The sequence below is a fragment of the Crocodylus siamensis genome, chromosome 9, assembly GCF_052110815.1.
Source record: "Crocodylus siamensis isolate JL-2025a chromosome 9, ASM5211081v1, whole genome shotgun sequence".
NCBI classification, from domain to species: domain Eukaryota; kingdom Metazoa; phylum Chordata; order Crocodylia; family Crocodylidae; genus Crocodylus; species Crocodylus siamensis.
In genome coordinates this window covers 43,211,598-43,231,091 of record NC_143403.1, presented here as the reverse complement: position 1 = coordinate 43,231,091, position 19,494 = coordinate 43,211,598, and the positions used below count along the sequence as shown (strand labels likewise).

Sequence of the window (19,494 nt, the reverse complement as noted above, 5' to 3'; positions counted from 1 at the left end):
TGATCCCTGTGGGTATACCATGTTGTGTGTGGATTTTGCAATATAGAAGTAAGGCCATTTCTTTTACCTTTAACCTCAATACATAGAAGTGGACACAGCACATACTAGACAGGTGAGAAGAGAAGTGCTGTGTAAAGGGTTACTGATAAGATATGAAGCTAGCTGAATCTGGTCAACAGAGGAGCCTCATCAACAGACAAACCTTGAAAGCAGTACAAAAATTGTTTTCTTTCAAGCGGACTACTTGGCAAGAATATATAAAACATGCAGTCACAAGAGTTAAACTTCGGTGTTCACGCACAAAATGTCACTTGATTGGATAGAATAGTAATTTAGTTAGTAGATGATTGGGTATTCTTACAAGCACGAGCTAATCACGAACTAATGCTGACGTATTAACAAGTTATAAAATAGTATTATAACTGGTAGGTGGGATCCCTCCTCAGAGGCACCTCACTGCAGCGAATAAAGATTTTGTATCTGACTTGGATACTTGCTCTGCATGATCATTGCCCCAGCCTAGAGCGAACTGCACATGGTTTTAAGAGCCTAATTCATAACAACCATGCAACATCGGTCAGAAGAGGCTGACACAACAATGGTCTGGTGATTGGATGAGCAAGACACTGTATCAGGCACCTGAGGCTTCAGAACACCAGCTCTTGTCTCATCTCTGATGCTCAGAGGCAAATATTGAGGAAAACACAGGCAGACATGGAAACTAAATTCTAAATCAAAGATGAAAAATACTCCTTGCCTCTCCATGCTAATGGCTAATTCCTTGAAACATAGGATTTTGTTATAGTCATTTCCTTAGTATAAAGTGGGGGTGGGCAATTATTTTGGCTGGAGAGCTGCTTAATGAGTTTTGGTGAGCTGTTGAGGGCTGCATGCAAACTGCTAAGACCCAATCCTTGACAGGTGTCCTGCCCCTGGTCACCATTTTGGAACCTGAAATTCTACCCCCTAATCCCTGACGTTTGTCATTGGAAGTCCCTCCCGTTGACCCAGAAGTACATCTTGGAGGATGGAGGTGCTGAACCAGAACCCCCACCCTGTGACGTGGTCTGTGATTTAAGAGGGCCCAACTACCTACCACCAAACCTTGCCCTCCTTACCTCCATGTTAGTCCCAGAATCCCCTGCCCCCATCACATGGTCCCTGATGTCAAAAGGTTCACCCTTTGACTAGGAAACACTGCCTCTTCACAGAGCCTGGCCTCACGAGGTATGGCTTGAACCTCAGGCCCCAGAAGTTCTGTCCTCTAGGACATGAGACACAGGCATGACCCATCAGTTAGCAATGGGTATTGACCCCTTTAACAACCTGCCTATACCTCAGGCTCCAGAAGTTATGCTTTCTAGACCAGCATTTCTCAACCTGTGGTTTGTGACCCAAAATTGGGTCACAAAAATATATGGAAGGGTCATGAACAAACTTTAAAAATGGATTCTCCCTTAAAGAAGAAAAATGTGGGAAACTCTGGGTCTTCCCTTGCAGGCTGACAGAGTTCTAGTCTGCAAAGGCTCTTTGTGGCCCCCCCCTGTTACACCCTTCACCTGTGCCCACCCCACACACCCACCCCCTGCTCCATACTGGGGAGCTGGGGCCTGGGCACAGGGGGCAGCTGGTACAGAGTGAGGGGCACTGGGTAGGGCCTGGCCATTCATGTTTACAAATGGATCCTGGTACAAAAAAGGTTGAGAACCACTGCTCTAGACCATGAGGCACAAGCATGACCTATCAGGTAGAAAGGGGTTTTGACACCTCTAACAACCTGCCCCATCATCCTGAACCAATTGATGTGGGTGTTGGACCTCCCTGAGAAGGGCACCAAACTAATCAAGTCAGGGATTCACACAAAACCTTTCAGAAGAAATCATTTTAATAAAGTATAGATAAAAAACATACTTGCCTGCTCCCACCCAGGGCAACCAGCACCCACCCTGCGCTCCCACCCTCACTTGCCCCGCTCACTTCCACCCTCCCTATGCTCGTATCTGCAACTGGTCTGTGCTCATGTCTGTGACCTGCCCCGCTCTTCTGTCTGTAACCTGTCTCACTCCTGTTAGCACCCTGCCCTGTGCTCTTGTGTGTAACTGCCCTGTGCCCTTGCCTGCAACCACCCTGACCCAGGCCAGCACACACAACTTCCTGGAAGAGCCACTTTCTATCCACTCAGCTGCCCACAGTTGGCTACTGATTGTGCCGGGTGGATGGAATGGATGGAGGGTGGCCAGGAGATGAAGCTGAAGCTCTGTGAGCTGTCCTGTCCCTGCTGCAGCTTCCCCACAACCTGCTGCCACTTCCCCTCCCTACCTGCTGCCTGAAGCGTTGCAGCAGGGACAGGAGGAGGAGGATCTGCTGGAGGCAGGGGGAGCCGAGCAGTTTCCCAGGTTGCTGCAGCAGCAGCAGCAAAAGCTGTGTGCACTGGCCAGGGCTGGGGCAGTGGCAGGCAAGGGTGGGAGTGCAGTGTATTCTACTCTGGGTGGGAGTGGGAGCATGTTGGCCCCATGCAGAGCCCAGCAGGGGCAGCTGTGGGCTGGAGATACAATTAATTGGTGGGCGCCTGCCCATGGGCTGGATCCAGTCATCTGGCGGGTTGGATCTGGCCTGCAGGCTGTATTTTGTTCACCCCTGGTATAAAGAATTATTAGCATGTTAAGGACAAAACAGGTGCTTCTGTACTTTCTTAAGGAAGGGACTGGATAGGGCCTCAGAGCTGCAGACTCCAAGTTCAGAAAGGGCCGCAACCACCCTTCCAGACAGCTCCCTCTCCTCTGCACAAACAAGCCAAAAATTTCCTCCAAAAGCTACATAAGAGCCTGCAGCTGGTTCCCCTAGCAAAGGCCTCTCCTCTCTCCCAGCCTGTCCCTAAATCAGAAAGGGAGGGGGAAAGGGAGGAGAGGAAGCTCATTCTACAGGTTCCCCAGTGGGTGCTGGAGGGTGGGGTGGGTGAACTGGAGCCTCCCCACCTCGAGGGGGCTTCAATACACCCACCCCACACTCCAGTAAGGGCTGAAAACTCCCAGATCAAACTCTCTGCTCTCTCCCCCACTCCCATCTTGAAAACAGTGACAGGCTGAGAGGCAGATCAGACAGAAGTTACAGAAGATGCTGTTTTGAAAGGTCTTCATCTGACCCCCTCATGCAACGAGGGTTCATATTTTCACCCAGTTGGCCATTTTTTAAGCTGTCTGCAGTTGTGCAGTTGTGTTTGGTCACAGCTGTAGACTGATTTCTGTGGCCAGATGGGGAGAAAGTTGTCACTTCTGTCTGTCCCCCAAGCGTAGGCAAGCTTGGAGGGATACAAATGTAGCAAAACTGCTACAACTTTAACTCTAAATGAAGAAGTGTTAAAGTTGGAGCTGTCTTGCTGCATTTGTATCGTTCCTGGCTGGTCCACACACAACTGTTGGAATGTAACAGCGGCTGCCTGGCTTTGCAGTAAAAGTCCCCCGTTTGGAGCATATGCGGGGGGTGGTGGTGTAATGATGCACTCTAGCTCCCCTTTCACTGTGTAGTACTGTGAAAGATAGCTGACCAAAGCAGCGGTGCAGTGTCTGTGTGGCTGTGCTCCTGTAACAGCTCTGTCATGGGGCTGCTGTTGCTGCTGGGTTATGGAATCCTTACACGGGTTGGGGGGCGCCATTCAGGTGTCCCCACTAAATTGCCACCTGGGGCTGGTACCCTATTTGTGCAACCCAAATTATGCTACTGCCTGCCCAGTCTCTCTCCCTGCCCTGGTATCCTCTGCTAGCTAATTGGCTCCTACCAAACCACACTCCCATTCCTCATCCTCCCTCCCTTCCCTGCCCCACAGTGGTCTGGGCTCTGTTACTGTTGCCCGGACTCCACAAGCAACCCAAATGTCTAGTGACATAGGGACCTAGAACCACGGGCACATCTTCCAACTCCAGCCTTGGGCGCCAAGCAGTGCCTGGTGGAGCAGCTCAAACCAGAGGCTGCCATGGCATAGATCAGGGTGGGGGGAGGTCTTTGGGATCTTTGGGGTTTGCAGCCACCCCTGTGGTGCCTGTCACATTTGCTGCACCTCCCATTTCAAAATTCTAGATCTTCTTGTGCTCCCTCTTTTGAAACCGCTCCAAATATATGTGTGTCCACACCTGCCCATTGGACCATTAGATTTGCCTATGCCAAGGATGTCAAACTGGCTTGGAGACCTGGGGTGAATTCAGGCGGTGGAGTTCCTTGAGAGTTGAGTGCCACCCAGGGCACAGGGGTGGCTGCCATGGTCACCATGGAAGGAGAGAACATGTGAGGCCTGTGGGGGGCCTGAGGAAGTGGGTCTAGTGGCAGTGGTAGGATCTGCGAGTGGTAGCAGTGAGCACCATTTGCCATGGCCAGTGGGGCCTGAATTCTGCAGCAGGCCATGTCATCTATGCCCCCCCACCCCCACAACCAGCAGCCTGGATAAGGTAGCTCCATGAACTTCATCCAGCTCCCAGGCCATATGTTTGACATCTGTGATTCATAATAAGAGGAAACATGGGACTTCAGTCTGAGCAACAATTAGACAGTGGCATAATTCTGCTTCTTTTTTGTGTCCAAATTGAGATTTTTAAATGATTTTTGCTTTGACATTAAGCTGGGGATGTATAAGCTTGCCCACACAGACAGCATGCCCAGTAGGGCCATGTATTGGCTGGGTACATAGTTGAGCATGAGTTGCAGGATGATTGGGACTCCGACATTTTAGCTTTGATAGCTGACAGGTTAGAGCACTCACCCGGAAACAAGCATCTATACACTGTCAGCTAGAGGGGAATGGAACTTGCATTTCTCTAGTCTAGTAACTCTAACCACCATGCCACAAGTCAAGCACTTTCCAGAGTCCTCCTTCTCAGGATGAGCCACTTCTTGCATTTTATAGTCTCTTAGTACAATAACTGGGGAGTTGGAGTAGCTCCCCATAAGTAGGGAGTAGCACAGTGGGGAAGTTTCTGCCCAATGGGGAGGAAGACTACAGGCTAGCACCCAATATCTACTCCTAGGGCAAGGCAGCCATCACATTAAGTGACACATCCTCCAGCTTACTCCTTTCCTCCTGGACCCACATATCCTCTTTTTGCTTCCCAGATTGTCAGCTTCAAAAGGGGCATTGGACCAGTGCTTGTATGTGTGGTCTGATTGTTACTGAAGGCCCTGTTCCTCAGGCTAGCTCTGGCCTGCGGGCTGTAGGTTACTGACCACTGGTTTAGACAGAATAGTGGCTAGAAAGAGGTGATTTTATCTTGGTATATGACACTGGGGAGACTGGTATTGGAACACTGTACCCAGTTTTGGGGTCTGCATTTTAAGAAGGATGTTGAAGAACTGGAGATAATATATGGAAGAGCCAAATCAATTATAAAAAGATAATGTGAGCTGAATCTGATTTGCCCATAGAAACAATGTTATAATAGGGGGTTATGTTCCTGACCAAGGGCCTGATGCACAACTTTTTATAGAAATGACCATAAACACCATACTTAAATCAACTATTTAATCAACGATAAATGATGTATACTGTACAGTACAAAGTTTTCTTAAGTGTACTGTATATAAATAAAATATACAGGGCAATACAGTAATTAATCACATAAAATTTTCTTTAGTCAGAAGGTGAAGGAACACCTTCATCAGGGTCATGGAATTCAGAAGGGCTTCTTTGGGGATATTTTAGGGAGACTTAGGGCTTTTTGAGAAACTGATCCAGGGATGTTTGTTTTGCTGCCCTCTTTTTCTCATTGTAAATTTCCCTGTAGTGTTGTAAGTGTGAGGATCCAGCACCATAAGTAATAACATGGGTATAAAATGGCGGAGCACCACAAGTGCGAATTGCTGTAAGTTGAGGACTGCCTGTACAGGGACAGACTGAAAGAGCTTAATTTGTTGAGTTAATCAGAAAGAAGACTGAGAGGTGACTTGATTGAAGTGTTGTAAATATCTCCAGGAGGAGAAAATGCCAGGTACTGAAGCCTCTTTAGTTTAGCAGAGAAGGCGGAAGATGAACCAGACCCTGGAAGCTGAAGCTAGACAACTTTAAATTGGAAAGCAGAAATATATACTTTTTTTTTAGTAAGGGTGTTTAACTACTAGAAGAGACTCCTATGGGAAATCGCAGTCTCTTGATGGCTTCAAATCCAGATTGCCTTTCTGGAAGATGTGCTTTAGCAAAATACAAATTAGGGTACATTCTGGGAGAAACAGATTAAAATTTTATGTCTCTTGTTATATAAAAAGTATATGACTTAATGGTTCCATCTGGCTTTAAAGCTGTGTAAATCAATATCATCTTCACACAAGGAAAATAATCTAAGTGGACTATTGATCAACATCTATCAAAGCCGTGGGGTACATCTACACATGCATATTAAGGTGAAGCAATGAACTCTGGTGCATATTGTGCTGGAGTTTATAGCTCCTGAGCACCGTGTTTACATGTGTGCCTGGTACTGCAGTACATTGAACCGGGTCAGAGCAGCCCCAGCTGGCACAGGGCCCAGGGGGTCAGCCTACCAGCCTGGGGGTGTCCTGATCTGGCTGAGTGTGCTGTGGAGCATGAGGGTACTTCTGTGCAAGCCTAGCATCTACATGTGCATTGCTGTGTACAAAAATACTCTGCAGCAGAATAGTACTTGTATTTACAAATACTAACCTGCTGTGGAGTTTGTTTCCTGTGGCTTAATAGAGCTGCATGTGTAGATGCTGAAATGCTTACTGTGGAGCTAATTAGGTACCTCCACAGTAAATATCTTGTGTAGATGCACCCATAAAGAAGTTATTTTACTGAAGATGGTTTACATGCTACATTTACAGTTTTAGAATGTTTTTGATGGATTGTTATGAAAAACTTTTATAAAAACTGTTTCTCAAGTGAGCAGTTCCTTTAAAGTCAATGAGACAAGCTACAGGAGTCAACATTACCAGCCAGAGTATGAATTTTCAAAACTGAGCTCCAAAGTAGTATTCTTTCATTATCTTTTAATTAAAGCATTAAGTCATTATTTTAAAAATGTTAATTGTCATTACTTTGATTTGAAATACGCACTTTAATATAAAGAGAGATTTTTATGAGAGTTTGGAAGCACATCATATTGGAAATTCTTTTTTTAATTAAATATTGCTTTATTTTATAATTGGATGATGCTTGGCAAATGTTCTACTAATTTCACATTTTTAATGCACTGTAACCATTTCTCAAATTACATTGTGCCTTGTTTCTTTTGATTGTCATTTCTAGATCTGGGCTATATCTTTAATATGTGTACACATTGTTTAGCACAAATGGACTGCCATTGTAATATATGTGATTAATAATGGCTAATGAGTTTACTGCTATCGTAACACTGAAAAAACAAAAACGTATTCCTAAATTAAACTCATAGTTTGTCCTCCAAACTTGCAGAAAAAAAAATACTGTCAAAGTCATTGGCTGCAGGCTTCGTCCAGTGTCTACTGAGGTTACTGATGGTGGGATTTTCAAAAGCACCAGGCACCTCTCATTGAAAACCATTTAAATTAGTGATAGTTCGGTATCTAACCATCGGGCCAGTTTTGTAAATACTATCACAGGAATCTTCCATGGGCACTGTATATTGTGCTACATGTGTGTAGCTAGTTATTAATAAATATGATTAGCTCATATCCAAATTGCACATGCCAGTCAAATACTCCTGATGTCTGGAAATGACATTTTCCTTCTGACTGGGGAGGGTGTATAGTCTTCAATGAAATAATCAATTTATCAATAGATACACAGTGCTTCCAGGCTGACTTCAGCAGGTGTATGTTTTTAAGTAAATTGAGTTTAAGTGTGCATTTAGATGGCCCAGCTCACATGTATGTGGCTATGAACAGAAACATCTGGGGTGACTTCATTTAGTTTCCCCATTTTTCTGTGTGCTAATTTAATTTAGTTTCCTTTTGATGTAGGTTGTGAAGGAAGCCTAGCATCCATGATAGCATGAAAGGCAGTTTAACAGGGGAGGATTTGCCAGGCCCCAGGATGACCTGCCTGCTTGCTTTGTTTCCTAGTGTCTTTCTGTTTTGGAGACTGAGCTGAAGAGTGTTCCTACTGGCTTGCCTCCTGTTCCTGTTGTGATTCTCTCCTGCTGCCTGACTCACCATGGGAGGATGCTTCTCCAAGCCAAAACCAGGTGACTGCTTTTCAGTACTTCACTACTTGTCACATGCTGGCCTGAACAGCTGCAAATTAAACTAGGTCAGGCATGCTGAGGTTCTCCATGTGGAGGCTGCTTCAGAGAATGTTAATTCTTTGCTCCTACAGGGAGGATTACAGATTGGTTAATCTTCCTAAACATTCCATTGCACTTTCACTCGCATACCAAGAATTATGTAAAGGCCTCAAGGGGATGGAGGCTTGTGGTGCAGTAACAAGCTGGAGCCTAAGTGAACAAGGGCAGGGAGAAACGCCAATGGGGGAGATAGTTACAGCATGGGGCAGGGTGAGAATCCAGCCCTGTGTTGGTATGATCTAAAAAAGAGGTTCAAAATGTATAGGTAAATTTCTCCTTCCTTCTGTCTGCTCTGAATATTTCACTTTTCATGTGAAGAGTCCTCTTATGCCCCACAGAATTACCATGAAATCTTCTACCTTAACATTACTATTATGGTGTCCTCTACCCCTTAACCTTTCCTTGGTTCTCATAGTGCTTCAGTCTGCTTTCAGAACTGTGCGGCTCTTGTGCTTCATCCATAGGACACTGCAGTACACTCTCTACATGCACCCTTGCTCCTTACTCTTTATGCAGAAGTAACAGGTCCATTAATAATGAGGATTAAAGATTGCTTTGGTGGAATAGTAGGACAATTTAATGAGTGCTGTTGTAACCTCTGCTTGAGAATTGCTTACACTTTCCATGGACTCACCAGTTACTGAACAATCTTGAATTTTCACCTGTTGGAAAATTGTAGGTTGTATATATAGCTATATAACCTGGATTTTTTTCTCAAGTCCACTCAGTCCTGATGTAGTGCTGAAATGGTGTAGATATCTATCATTGACCATCTCTTCAACAGCTGTATGCGGTAAGTGGGCCCATGCTGACTACGTTCATTCAATCTGGCAACTGCCTTTCAAAGTTGTTGACCATCCTTTGGCCATTTTTGGCAAGTTGCTAAAGACTTCCCAAGATAAATTGTGGACATTTCTTCTTTATCTTTATGCTTTCCTTGTGTGGAATCTGTAATCCTTCCATTCAGTGTATACATATGGTTGCCAAGGGATTTAGTTTTGCCTGAGGGGCTTGAAATGAAAAAGATGCATCTTCTTTTGCCAGGTCCTAATACGGGAGTCTATGCTTTCTTAATGTCAGGATAAGATGAGGGCTGGCCCTAGGGTAAATTCTGGAGTTCAAAACAGATAAGAGAAAAGTGAAACTGGTTACTCCAAGGCAGCCTTTGATAGAAGTGGAAGGGGCTATGCCCCAGTTTTCTTTTGTTTCCTACCCATCTTCTGCCAATACACATCAGAGCCATCCAGTACTCTCTCTGGACTTTTAAAGAAGTGCTGAGTTTTAAAACCTTGACACATACAATAAGAACACAAAGTGCCACATTTGGGTCAGACTACAGGTTCATCTACTCCAGTATTCTGTATTTCACAGGGTGCATCTACACATGCAGTTAGTGAGCCTAAATGTTACTCTGCATTAGCTTTGGCTGGGAATGCAGTGTGCCCTGTCAGGCACAGAAATGAGCCCAAGCGGAGCAGTTAGGTCCAGAGCTGCTCCTGTCCTGCTCTGGCTCCCTGGAACAGCCAGAGGAAGTGCCAGGCTTCAACTGCAGCTACCTGGGTACCAGCCTCATGCTGGCAGGGTGCATGGGGGTAGCCTCAGGCTGGCAGGGGGCTGCAGTGGCAGCCTCAGGCTGGCAAGAGACATTCTTCTGGGAGCTAGTGGCCAGTGTGCCATGGATGCTTCTCGCCTTTCTCCCGGCAGTGGTGGCCAGGTCACTATGTCCACGAGGCACTCACCAACCACTTTCTTCTCCAGTCACCGCAGTAGGGTGCCTGGGTGGCCACCCATGAACCCCAGACCCACAGTGCTACCCCAAGAGCATGTACACTGTGAACAGTTCGTAAGAAACACCAAACTTTATTTTCCTCCACCACACAACACCCCCTCCACAACAAGACTTCCTCCCACTGCCCCCAACAACAGACCTCCTCCTTCCTTCCCTCCCCAACAGCACCCTTGCTCCCTCCCTTCTCTCTCTCCCTCCCAACAGTGCACTCTCCCTGACCCCAATGCCCACCATAAATAAAGTACCCTCTTGCATGTGAAACTATTTGCAGTGGTGCACTGCCAACTCTTGGGGGGTGGGGGGTGGGGTGCAAGCACCTATTGCACAGATCTTAGGAAGAGGCGCCCAGCACCCCAGCCTCTGGCCACACCACTGTAAATGCAGACATTGAAGTGAGCCTGGCAGGCCCAGGGGTGAGGGTGGACACTGTCCAATCTGCTCAGTCCACTCCCCTCTCCTCCTCCATGGGACCGTGGACAGCAGGGCCTGTGTACAGAGCTGGTCCAGCTATGGCCACCTCCTGCTCAGGGGCTGCATGGCAGTGGTGCGAGTGGCAGGCAGCAGCCCAGGCAGGGGGCCAGGCCACTGGGGTACCAGGCTCAGGATGCCCTGGCAGCACTGCGCCTTCTCCCAAGCCTACTGAGAGGCTTGGTGCTGAGCTGTGGGTGGCTGCCAGGGAGCAGTCAGAGCTGGGGCCAGGGACTAGATGTCGGATGGCATAAAACTGACCACTCAGGCCAGGATGGTGTTGAGGACCTGGTGGTGCCTTCCTTTTTGTCTCACCTATCATGCCTTGGTGTGATAGCAGGATTAAAAAGGGGACTTCCCACAGGCCTTAGTGTGGAATCCAGTCCAGCTGGCACCCTAGTGGTCTCAACTACAGTAATCCCAGGCCCCTCACTGGGCCTCTCTTGACTGTGCCACTGCAGGACACCTTAAGGGCTAACTGTGGGCTCTATTCCTCCCCTACACCATGCCCCAAGCCTCGTGGGTATTATTGTATCATTATTCCTTCCTGTTGGGGTTTGGCCTCCTTGGCCACCACCCCTTTCTTCTTAGTTAGGCCTACTAATCAGGGCTCATTGTATTGAGGGACTGTGGCATTGACGAATGCATGGTCACATGGGTGGCAAACTGGCTCCAGGGGCGAACCCAGAGGGTGGTGGTGGACAGGTCGACCGGTGGGGTGGGGGCAGTGGAGTTCCCCAGGGCTCGGTCCTTGGGCCGGTGCTGTTCAACATCTTCATTAGCGACCTGGATGAGGGTGTGGAGAGCACCCTGTTCAAGTTTGCTGACACCAAGCTTTGGGGTAAAGTGAATACACCAGCAGGCAGGGACCGCATCCAGACAGACCTGGGTGGGCTAGAGAAGTGGGTGGATCTGAACAGGATGCGGTTCAACAAGGACAAGTGTTAGGAGCCAGCATTATGGTTATAGGTTAGAGACTGACCCTCTTGGCAGCACAGAGGCAGAGATGGATCTTGGAGTCAGGACTGACCCCAGGATGAATATGAGTCGCCAATGCGACGAAGCAATAGGCAGAGCCAACCGCACCCTGTCCTGCATCAACAGGAGCATCACTAACAGGTCCAGAGAGGTCTTGCTCCCCCTCTGGTGCTAGTCAGGCTGCAGCTGGAGTCCTGTGTCCAGTTCTGGGCGCTGCATTTCAAGAGGGATGTGGAGAACCTGGAGATGGTCCAGAGGAGGCCGCTCATATGGTTGAGGGCCTCTGTGGCCAGCCCTATGAGGAGAGGCCGAGGGACATGAATCTCTTCAGTCTCTGCAAGAGGAGACTGAGGGAGGATCTTGTGGCTGCCTACAACCTTATCAGGGGCCAGCAGCAGGGACTCGGGGAAAGTCTGTTCACCAGGGCCTCTCTTGGAGTCACCAGGAACAATGGCCGCAAGCTGAGGGAGGATAGGTTTAGGTTAGATATTAGGAAGAACTACTTCACTGTAAGGGTGGCCAGAGCCTGGAACAGGCTTCCCAGAGAGGTGGTGCTCTCACCTTCCCTGGAAATCTTCAAGAGGAGACTGGATAGGCACCTGGCTGGGGTCTTATTACCCCTCCCACCCCCAGTGCTCCTTCCTGCCCATGGCGGGAGGTGGGGTCGAACTCGATGATCTGTCTAGGTCCCTTCTGACTCATTGATTCTATGACTCTATTGGACCTGGGTTTGTAGCACCAGCTCTGGTCTAGCTCTTTTCAGCACCAGATCCCTGGCCCCTGTCTGCCAGGCCCCTGGCCCCTGTCTGGCTGCACCCTGTCATGTGCTGGGCCCCTAGCCCCTGTCAGGCTCTGCGGCCTCACACTCTGCCTGCTCTGGACTCAGCCCTAGCTTAGCCTTGAGCCTGCCCCTGACAGGGCTCAAGGTGTTCATGTGCTCCTAGAGCACTAATGAGATGTCTAAAAATTGCACCTCACAGTCCCAATATAAACCGCCGGTGCCAAAATGCAACTCAAGACAAAAGCACCTGGGGTATAACATAAACTGTTCCCTCTGGCCTCACCAACACCAGCACACAAGGAGAAGGAGCCCTCTGCAACTTTAAGAGGGAAAACCTTCCCTCCCCTCTTGTGCCAGCCTAACTTCCCAGGTCTGGGGTATATCCCTGTGGGATCCCAGGACCTCACTGGGGATCCACAGGCAGCACAGCAGTCCCTCCAGCATTCTCTGGTAGTTCCCTTAGCCAGGAGCTCCTACCCCTGTGGCTTGCAGGGCTAGACTAACTTGCCAGATCAGGCTTATATGCCTTCCAGGACCCTGCCCCCTTTGGGGTCAGGAGGCTATTCTGGGCTGCCTGCAGGTGCCTATTATTTGGCTTCATTGCCTAGTTGTTATGGCACCCTGCAGCTCCTGCATCCCTCAGTCTCTGAACTGCTTCTCTTTTAAGGAACAGTTACACATCTCTCACCCACCCCCTGGCCCTTACTTATGGTAATAGGCAACAGAGGACATGGTATTAGCTTTTGCACCAAGCCTTAGGCACTATCCAAGTCTTCTTGTATATACTTCCCTTGCCGGTCCTGCACCTCCTGCTTCAGTTCTTGTTGATGCATATTTTGTGCATCTAACTTTTTTTCAGGGCTGTTACCTTGGCCTTCTGCTTTTTTCCTTCCTCCAGATTGTCATGGCTTTCATTCCTTGGGACAAAATCCATCCCCCCAGCCTGAGAGGCAACTGTGTCTACTTTGTCTTGGAGTACTTGTAGCTCCGCCTCCTGCTCTTGGCTGTTTTCTGAGTCTGCTATCAGCTGTTTTATTTCCTTACTTCTCTCTCCTTCAGCTGCCAAAGCTCTTTACTCTTGATCTCTGTACTTCCTGTCAGCATCTGTTGTCTCAAGGAAGTAACTTCTGCCTCATCTTGCTTGCGGCTTTGGCATTTTTCCACCAGTTCCCATTGTAGGAGGTCTGTCTATCCACCTACCTCACCTGCAAAGAGTTCTGCCTTTAATGTTCACGTTCCAGTCTCTTTATATGAATAGCTTCCAATACTGCTTTGCTTCTACCGCTCAGGTGTTCCAACCCCTGGCAGGCAAGGTTCTTTGGGTAGATGTGATGTCCTTTATTAGACCAACTGAGTCGTTGCAAGCTTTTGGGCACAATCACTCTTCTTCAGGCATAGGGAATCTCTGCTGTTCTGAGACTCCAAGGAATAAAAGAAGCTAAAAGTGTGACAGGATGTCAGCAAGATGTAAAGAGGTGGAAATTAGGAAAACAAAAGGTAGAGCAGGGAAGGGTGTGGGGAAACAAGGTGTGGAAAAGCTAAAGTTAAGTAAGGGAGGCTCTATAGTAGTAGTTTTCAAAGGTAGAAAAGAGGCCATCTGTGAAAAAGTAAATAGCTGGAAATTAGGAAGACAAAGGGTAGAAAAGGTGTGGGGCAGGGAAGGAAGGGCTGAAAAAGAAGAGTACAAGGTCAGGTCTGGCAGGTACCAGAATGGTGATTGTGCCCAAAAGCTTACAAACAACTTTTTTCCAACTACTCAATTAGTCTAATAAAAGATATCACATCTACCCAAAGAACCTTGCCTGCCTATGTCCTTAGACCAACACGGTTACAACCAAAAACCCACCAATCCCTGGATGGGTAGGTGTTCTGACAATCTTTGTTATACCACTGTCCATACTTGCTGGGCTTCTGTGCTTTGCAGCTGAAGTTTCCAGATCTCTTCTTTCACATGCTGGAATATCTGCACTACAGGCTTCAACCAGTCTTGGCTGGCTGCCATCTGGGTTCCAGCCAATGCACCAGCGTAGCAAGTTGGGATCCCAGGGGTGGGTGTGATGCCCCCTGGTGGTTCTGCAACCATGCCCCACTATGCCTCTAGGGTGCCTTCCTTTCTGTCTCACCCGCCACGCCTTGATGCAATAATAGGATTAAAAGGGAGGCTGCCCACAGGCTGCCCTTAGCATAGCATCCATTCCAGCTGAACCCCAACTGGGGTTCTTGGGCACCCTACTGGTCTCAACTATATTACTCCCAGGTCCCTCGTTGGCCTCACTACTTCCAGGCCTCTTGCTGGGACTCTCTTGACTATGCCACTGCAGGGCCTCAGGTCCTAATTGTGTGGCTCCATTCCTCCCCTGCACCATGCCCCAATCCTTGCGGGTGTTACTGTATTGTTATTCCCTCCTGTTGGGGCTTCAGCCTCCTTGGCTGGATTCACTGTATTGGACCTGGCTTTGTGGCACCAGCTCTGGTCTAGCCTTTTCAGGCACCAGGCCCCTGGCCTCCATTTGGCTGTGTCCTCCTCAGGAACCAGGCCCCTGGCCCCTGTCTGGCTCCATGACCTCATGCTCTGGCTGCTCAAGGCTCAACCCCTACTCCAGGCTCAGTCCTCGCTTGGGCCATAAGTCTGCCCTGGCAGGGATGAAAGCAATTGCGTGCCCCTAGGGTGCTGAATCCTGCCTCTGAATACTGCCCCTCAGAGTTCCAACATGAACCACTAGTGCCAAACTGCAACTCAAACCAAAAGCCCCCAACAGTCCCTTTTAGGCCCACCAACACCCAAAGAGAAACAGCCCTCTGTCCTTTTAAGAGGGAAAACCTTCCCTCCCCTCTTGTGCCAGCATAACTTCCCAGGTCTGGGGTATATCCCTGGGAGATCCCAGAACCTCACTGGGGATCCACAGGCAGCACAGCAGTCCCTCCAGCATTCTCTGGTAGTTCCCTTAGCCAGGAGCTCCTACCCCTGTGGTTTGCAGGGCTAGACTAACTTGTCTCCCAGGGCCCTGCCCCACTTTGGGTCAGGAAGCTACCCTAGGCTGCCTGCAGGTACCTGCTAATTGGCCTCATTGCCTAGTTGGTGTGGTGCCCTGTAGCTGCTGCACCTGCCTGGCCTACAGTGCTCCCTCTGGACTGCTTCTCTCTTAAAGGAGCATAGAGACCCAGGCTCTGTTACGCAAATACTTAACATATGAGAATTATAGAAGTGAACACAGCTTCACACTAGCTACAATTAGAGATTAAATATTAGGGGTTCACCAATAAAGATTCTTTTGGCTGATAGTGACGGCTGATTATTACCAGCCATATTAGCTGATACCAAGCCAATAGCCAATTTACAGGAATGCAGCCCAGCAGCTTGGAGAGTAGTGTAAGTCTGGTATGCTGTTGGTTCAGGGCCAGGGTCTGTGCCAGGGACTGTCAGCCCACTCTCGCCTCCCCCAGGGGTGTGCGCAGTGGCGTGGAGCCACCCTCCTTCCCAACCCCCTCTTATACCCCCGGACGAGCCTCCCATGATTCCATCCTGCTCCTGGCCCTGGAGTCCTATTTGCTGCACTGGCTGGACAGTACCTGCCCCTGCCCCAACTCACTAAATCCCTCACCATGGGAGGCCTTGATCTGCCCCCCACATCCCTTCCTTCCCCCATGCCCCTTCCCCCCACAGACTTACTGGCAGGATGCTGCTCTCCAAGCTGCCGGGCTGCATTCCTGGCTGCATGCATGATAGTTGCATGCATGCATGCATGCAGCATTTATCAGTGACGTTATCAGCCAAAAAAAGCCGATTGCCGATTGATGTTAATTTTCCTGTTGTCAGTGCCAATCCTATGTGACTGAAATATCTACTAAATACCATAAGAAGAAATCTAATTTGGGAGAATATCTATGCATATCACATGGTGAACTGCCGTAAGTAACTTTATCTTTGGATGAATCTTTGACACCATATATAATACTTTTGTGGTAATCACTCATGGATCTCCATGCCTCAGCAAACCGATGGCTTCGCATCTAATGGCTTTTGCTCACAGCTTTTTGGAGTTTATATTCAAGTAAAAAAGTAAATCTTCTCTTTATCTATAGTAGTGGTGGAATTGCAATACTCCAAACACTATTTCTAAGGCCTCTTTCTCAGTCTGTGCATAATTTCTCTCAGTTTTTTGTCAGGGTGCATGATGCATACACAATGAGATTCACGCTGCTATCTGGCAATCTATGTGAGAGCACAGTTTCCACACTAACAAGAGAGGCATCACAGCCAAGATTATAGGTAAAGCAGGATCATCATTATAACAAGTGGGCATCCCAGGGCTGGTCTAAACGTAGGCCCACCCACTTGTCTCTGGGGAAACCACGGACCTACCTCGCTTGCCATGCCTTGATGATAATGATTGAAGGATGCCAATAAGGAGGGAAGCTGACCTGCCCTGATGCCAAGGGCCCATATACACAGCTCTGACCTACCCTGTATCATGTCCCATGCCTCACAGATGGCATCCATGTTCTTCCAGTGCTGTACACTTGTACCTGAGCTCCAGAGTCTCACATGGGACTCTCACTCCCCACTGGAGCTCATAGTGCCCATGCCCCATTTCTAGGCTCCCAGCCCCATCCCTTGCTCTACACTGGGCCGCACTCCCTTGCCCTACACTAGGCTCACAATCAGTGTTCTGTCTAAGGAGTAGCAGTCCATGAGTGCACTGCTTCGGTCCGTGAGCACACCGCTTTGGAGCCAGCAAAACAGTTCCCCCCCATGCTTGTCCATGCATGCAGCAGCAGGAGCCGCCTTTCCCACATCCCCATGCCTCCCAAATATGCTGCTTGTGGCTCCATCCGATGCCCCACATTGGCTGGGCAGGGCCTGTTAGCGCCCCTTCACTTCAGCACCCAGGGCAGTTGTCCTGCTTGACTCCACCTTGCTACAGCACAGTGTCTTCCCCCTCCCCTCCTCCCCTATAATGGAGTAAAGTGCCAAAGAGAATCTGTGATGTGAGGAACAGACAATGATTTTGAAGAGAAATTTTTTTTGTCACGACTAAAAATATGAACAACAGCCAAACTTATCTGTTCCATTTAGCAGTCTGATTTATTTTTAATCACTGTCCAACATAAATGCTGATTTAAGTACAGTGCTCTGCAGTGCAAATGATAAGAGAACTATTTTTGTTCTGTTTATAAGAGGAAAAAATACGAAGTGTTGTTTTTAATATTTTACTTGAACTCACTTCAGTTCTGAATTTAAATACAGATTTTTTTTTTAAATATAAAAAGGAATTCTAGTACCTGGTGTAGAACTTTTAGATTAAGGGCTTCTGTTTCTCTAACAGCTTGCTGCAGAGCTCAGTATTTTTTCATTAGTAGTTAGTGAGCAGTGCTTCGCGGGCTCTGCCGGCTCCGGGGAACTGCTCCGCCCTCCAGCCCTGATGCCATGTGCCTCCTCACTCTCGTGCCAGCCCCCAGCCCCAGCCTGTGCCCCTGTCCCCATCACAGGGAGGAGCTGCTGCCTGCTCTGCAGTGAGGAACTTACCTAAGTGTCCCACCCCAGCCCTGGTGCCTCCGCCGTGCTCTGCGCCCAGCTCCTTTCTGGGTGGGTGTGCACGGCAAGATTTTTAATTGTGCATGGCCGTGCATGCATGCACCTTAAAGGGAACACTGCTCACAATCCCCTTATCCCTTCACCCCAGGAGCTTCTCACACAGCTCCCCATAGGCTCAGGGCTCCACCCCCCTGGAGCCTCACTCCTGGCTCCTTTAGTGCAGCTTTAGATCTTGCCGTGAGTCTGGGTGCCATCTCCGGTCCCTTTACCTGACCAGGACCCCACCTCAGAACTCACGGCAAGTCTGGGCTCCTGCTTTGTCCTTCAGGGTGTGCTTCCCTAGCCTTTTCCCTCCACAGGGTCATCCACAAAGCAGTGGGGGCTGAGGCTTTCTGGCGCCCCATATTTGCCCTTCACTGGGAGGTCCCAGGTGTGGCATTTCTTGGAAGCTGCCCTGCCACAAACAGCCCAGCCTGGTTCATGCAGCCCTACACTGGCCAGCTGGACCCCCACTAGGCACACTTTAACCAGTGCTTGGGCCGGACCTGCATGCTGATAGAGCATACTTTCAGCCACCTCAAAGGACACTGACATAACCTCACCACCCACCTCGAGGTCATGGAGGCCAACATTTCTCACATCGTCATTGTAGCCTGCATGCTACATAACATCTGTGAGGCCAAGGCAGGAGAAGGCTCTTTTATGAGGCTTGGGAGGAGAAGACATGGTGGACGGAGAATGGCTGGCACCCGGAGTGTCAGCTGTAGAGGCAGCAGTGGACTCCCTTCCCACACTGAGTCCCCAGGCAAGCTGCTCACACACTAGTGGGAGCCAGGTTACTGGATGCACGAGGTGCTGGCCATCAACTTCCTCTTGCACTCCCTGCTGTAGCCCACCTGGACAGCTGCCCACAGACCCCTACCCCACTGTGCACCCCCAGCACCATGCTTACTGTGGACAGCTCTCAGAAAAGCAGTTTATTCCCTTCCACAAACACAGAACTCCCACGCACCTCCCTCCCTCATAACAAAGCCCTTCCCCACTTCCTCCCTTGCACCAGACCTTGTCCCCCCTGGGGGTGGGGGCAGGGACAGGGCAGTGGGAAGCAAGAAGGTGACTGCCAGGGCCAAGACAGTGTCCAGCACCTGCTCTGGTTACCAGGACAGCCTGCTGCTCCAGGGCCTCCACATGCCTCTCCTCCAGAGTCAGGAGCTGGCCTAGAACTCCTGATCTGCCTGGTCCCTGGCCTCCTTGAGCTGGTCCTGCCACTCCTCACAGGCAGTGTCTTTCATGTGCCTCGCCTATAAGTCCACCAGGTATTTCTTGTTCATGGTGACTAGCTGGTCCAACATCTAGGTACTTCCTGTGTCTTGCCCTGCCAGAGCAAACATATATGCAGGGCCCCATCTGAAGCTGGCAGTGACCCTGATGGGACATCCTCACTGCCAAATAGTGCCTCTCGCCCATGTGCAGCTGCAGGCTCAACAGAGCCAGGAGAAAGAGCATTTTTTGTGAGAGTTTGCAACATTTCTGAGATAAGATACTCAATACCAGGGTCCTGTGTGATGCCTGGTCTCAGATTGGGGGTTGCACATCCATGGATGCCCAGGGACCATGATAAGTCAGCCAGGTAGGCCCTGGCCCAGGCAGCTGCTGACCAATCCCCCCATCCCCACTTACT

General features: G+C 49.2%; 1 protein-coding gene across 1 annotated transcript in view; it reads left to right on the top strand.

Moving 5' to 3' along the window:
* Positions 1-8,067: 8,067 nt before the first annotated feature.
* Positions 8,068-19,494, top strand: part of AIFM3 (AIF family member 3) — a 214,587-nt gene continuing 203,160 nt past the window's right edge. The window contains exon 1 of the mRNA XM_090062294.1: positions 8,068-8,162. Within this exon, the coding sequence (XP_089918420.1) occupies positions 8,132-8,162 (31 nt within the window). The 5' untranslated portion in view covers positions 8,068-8,131. The remainder of the gene's footprint in view (positions 8,163-19,494) is intronic.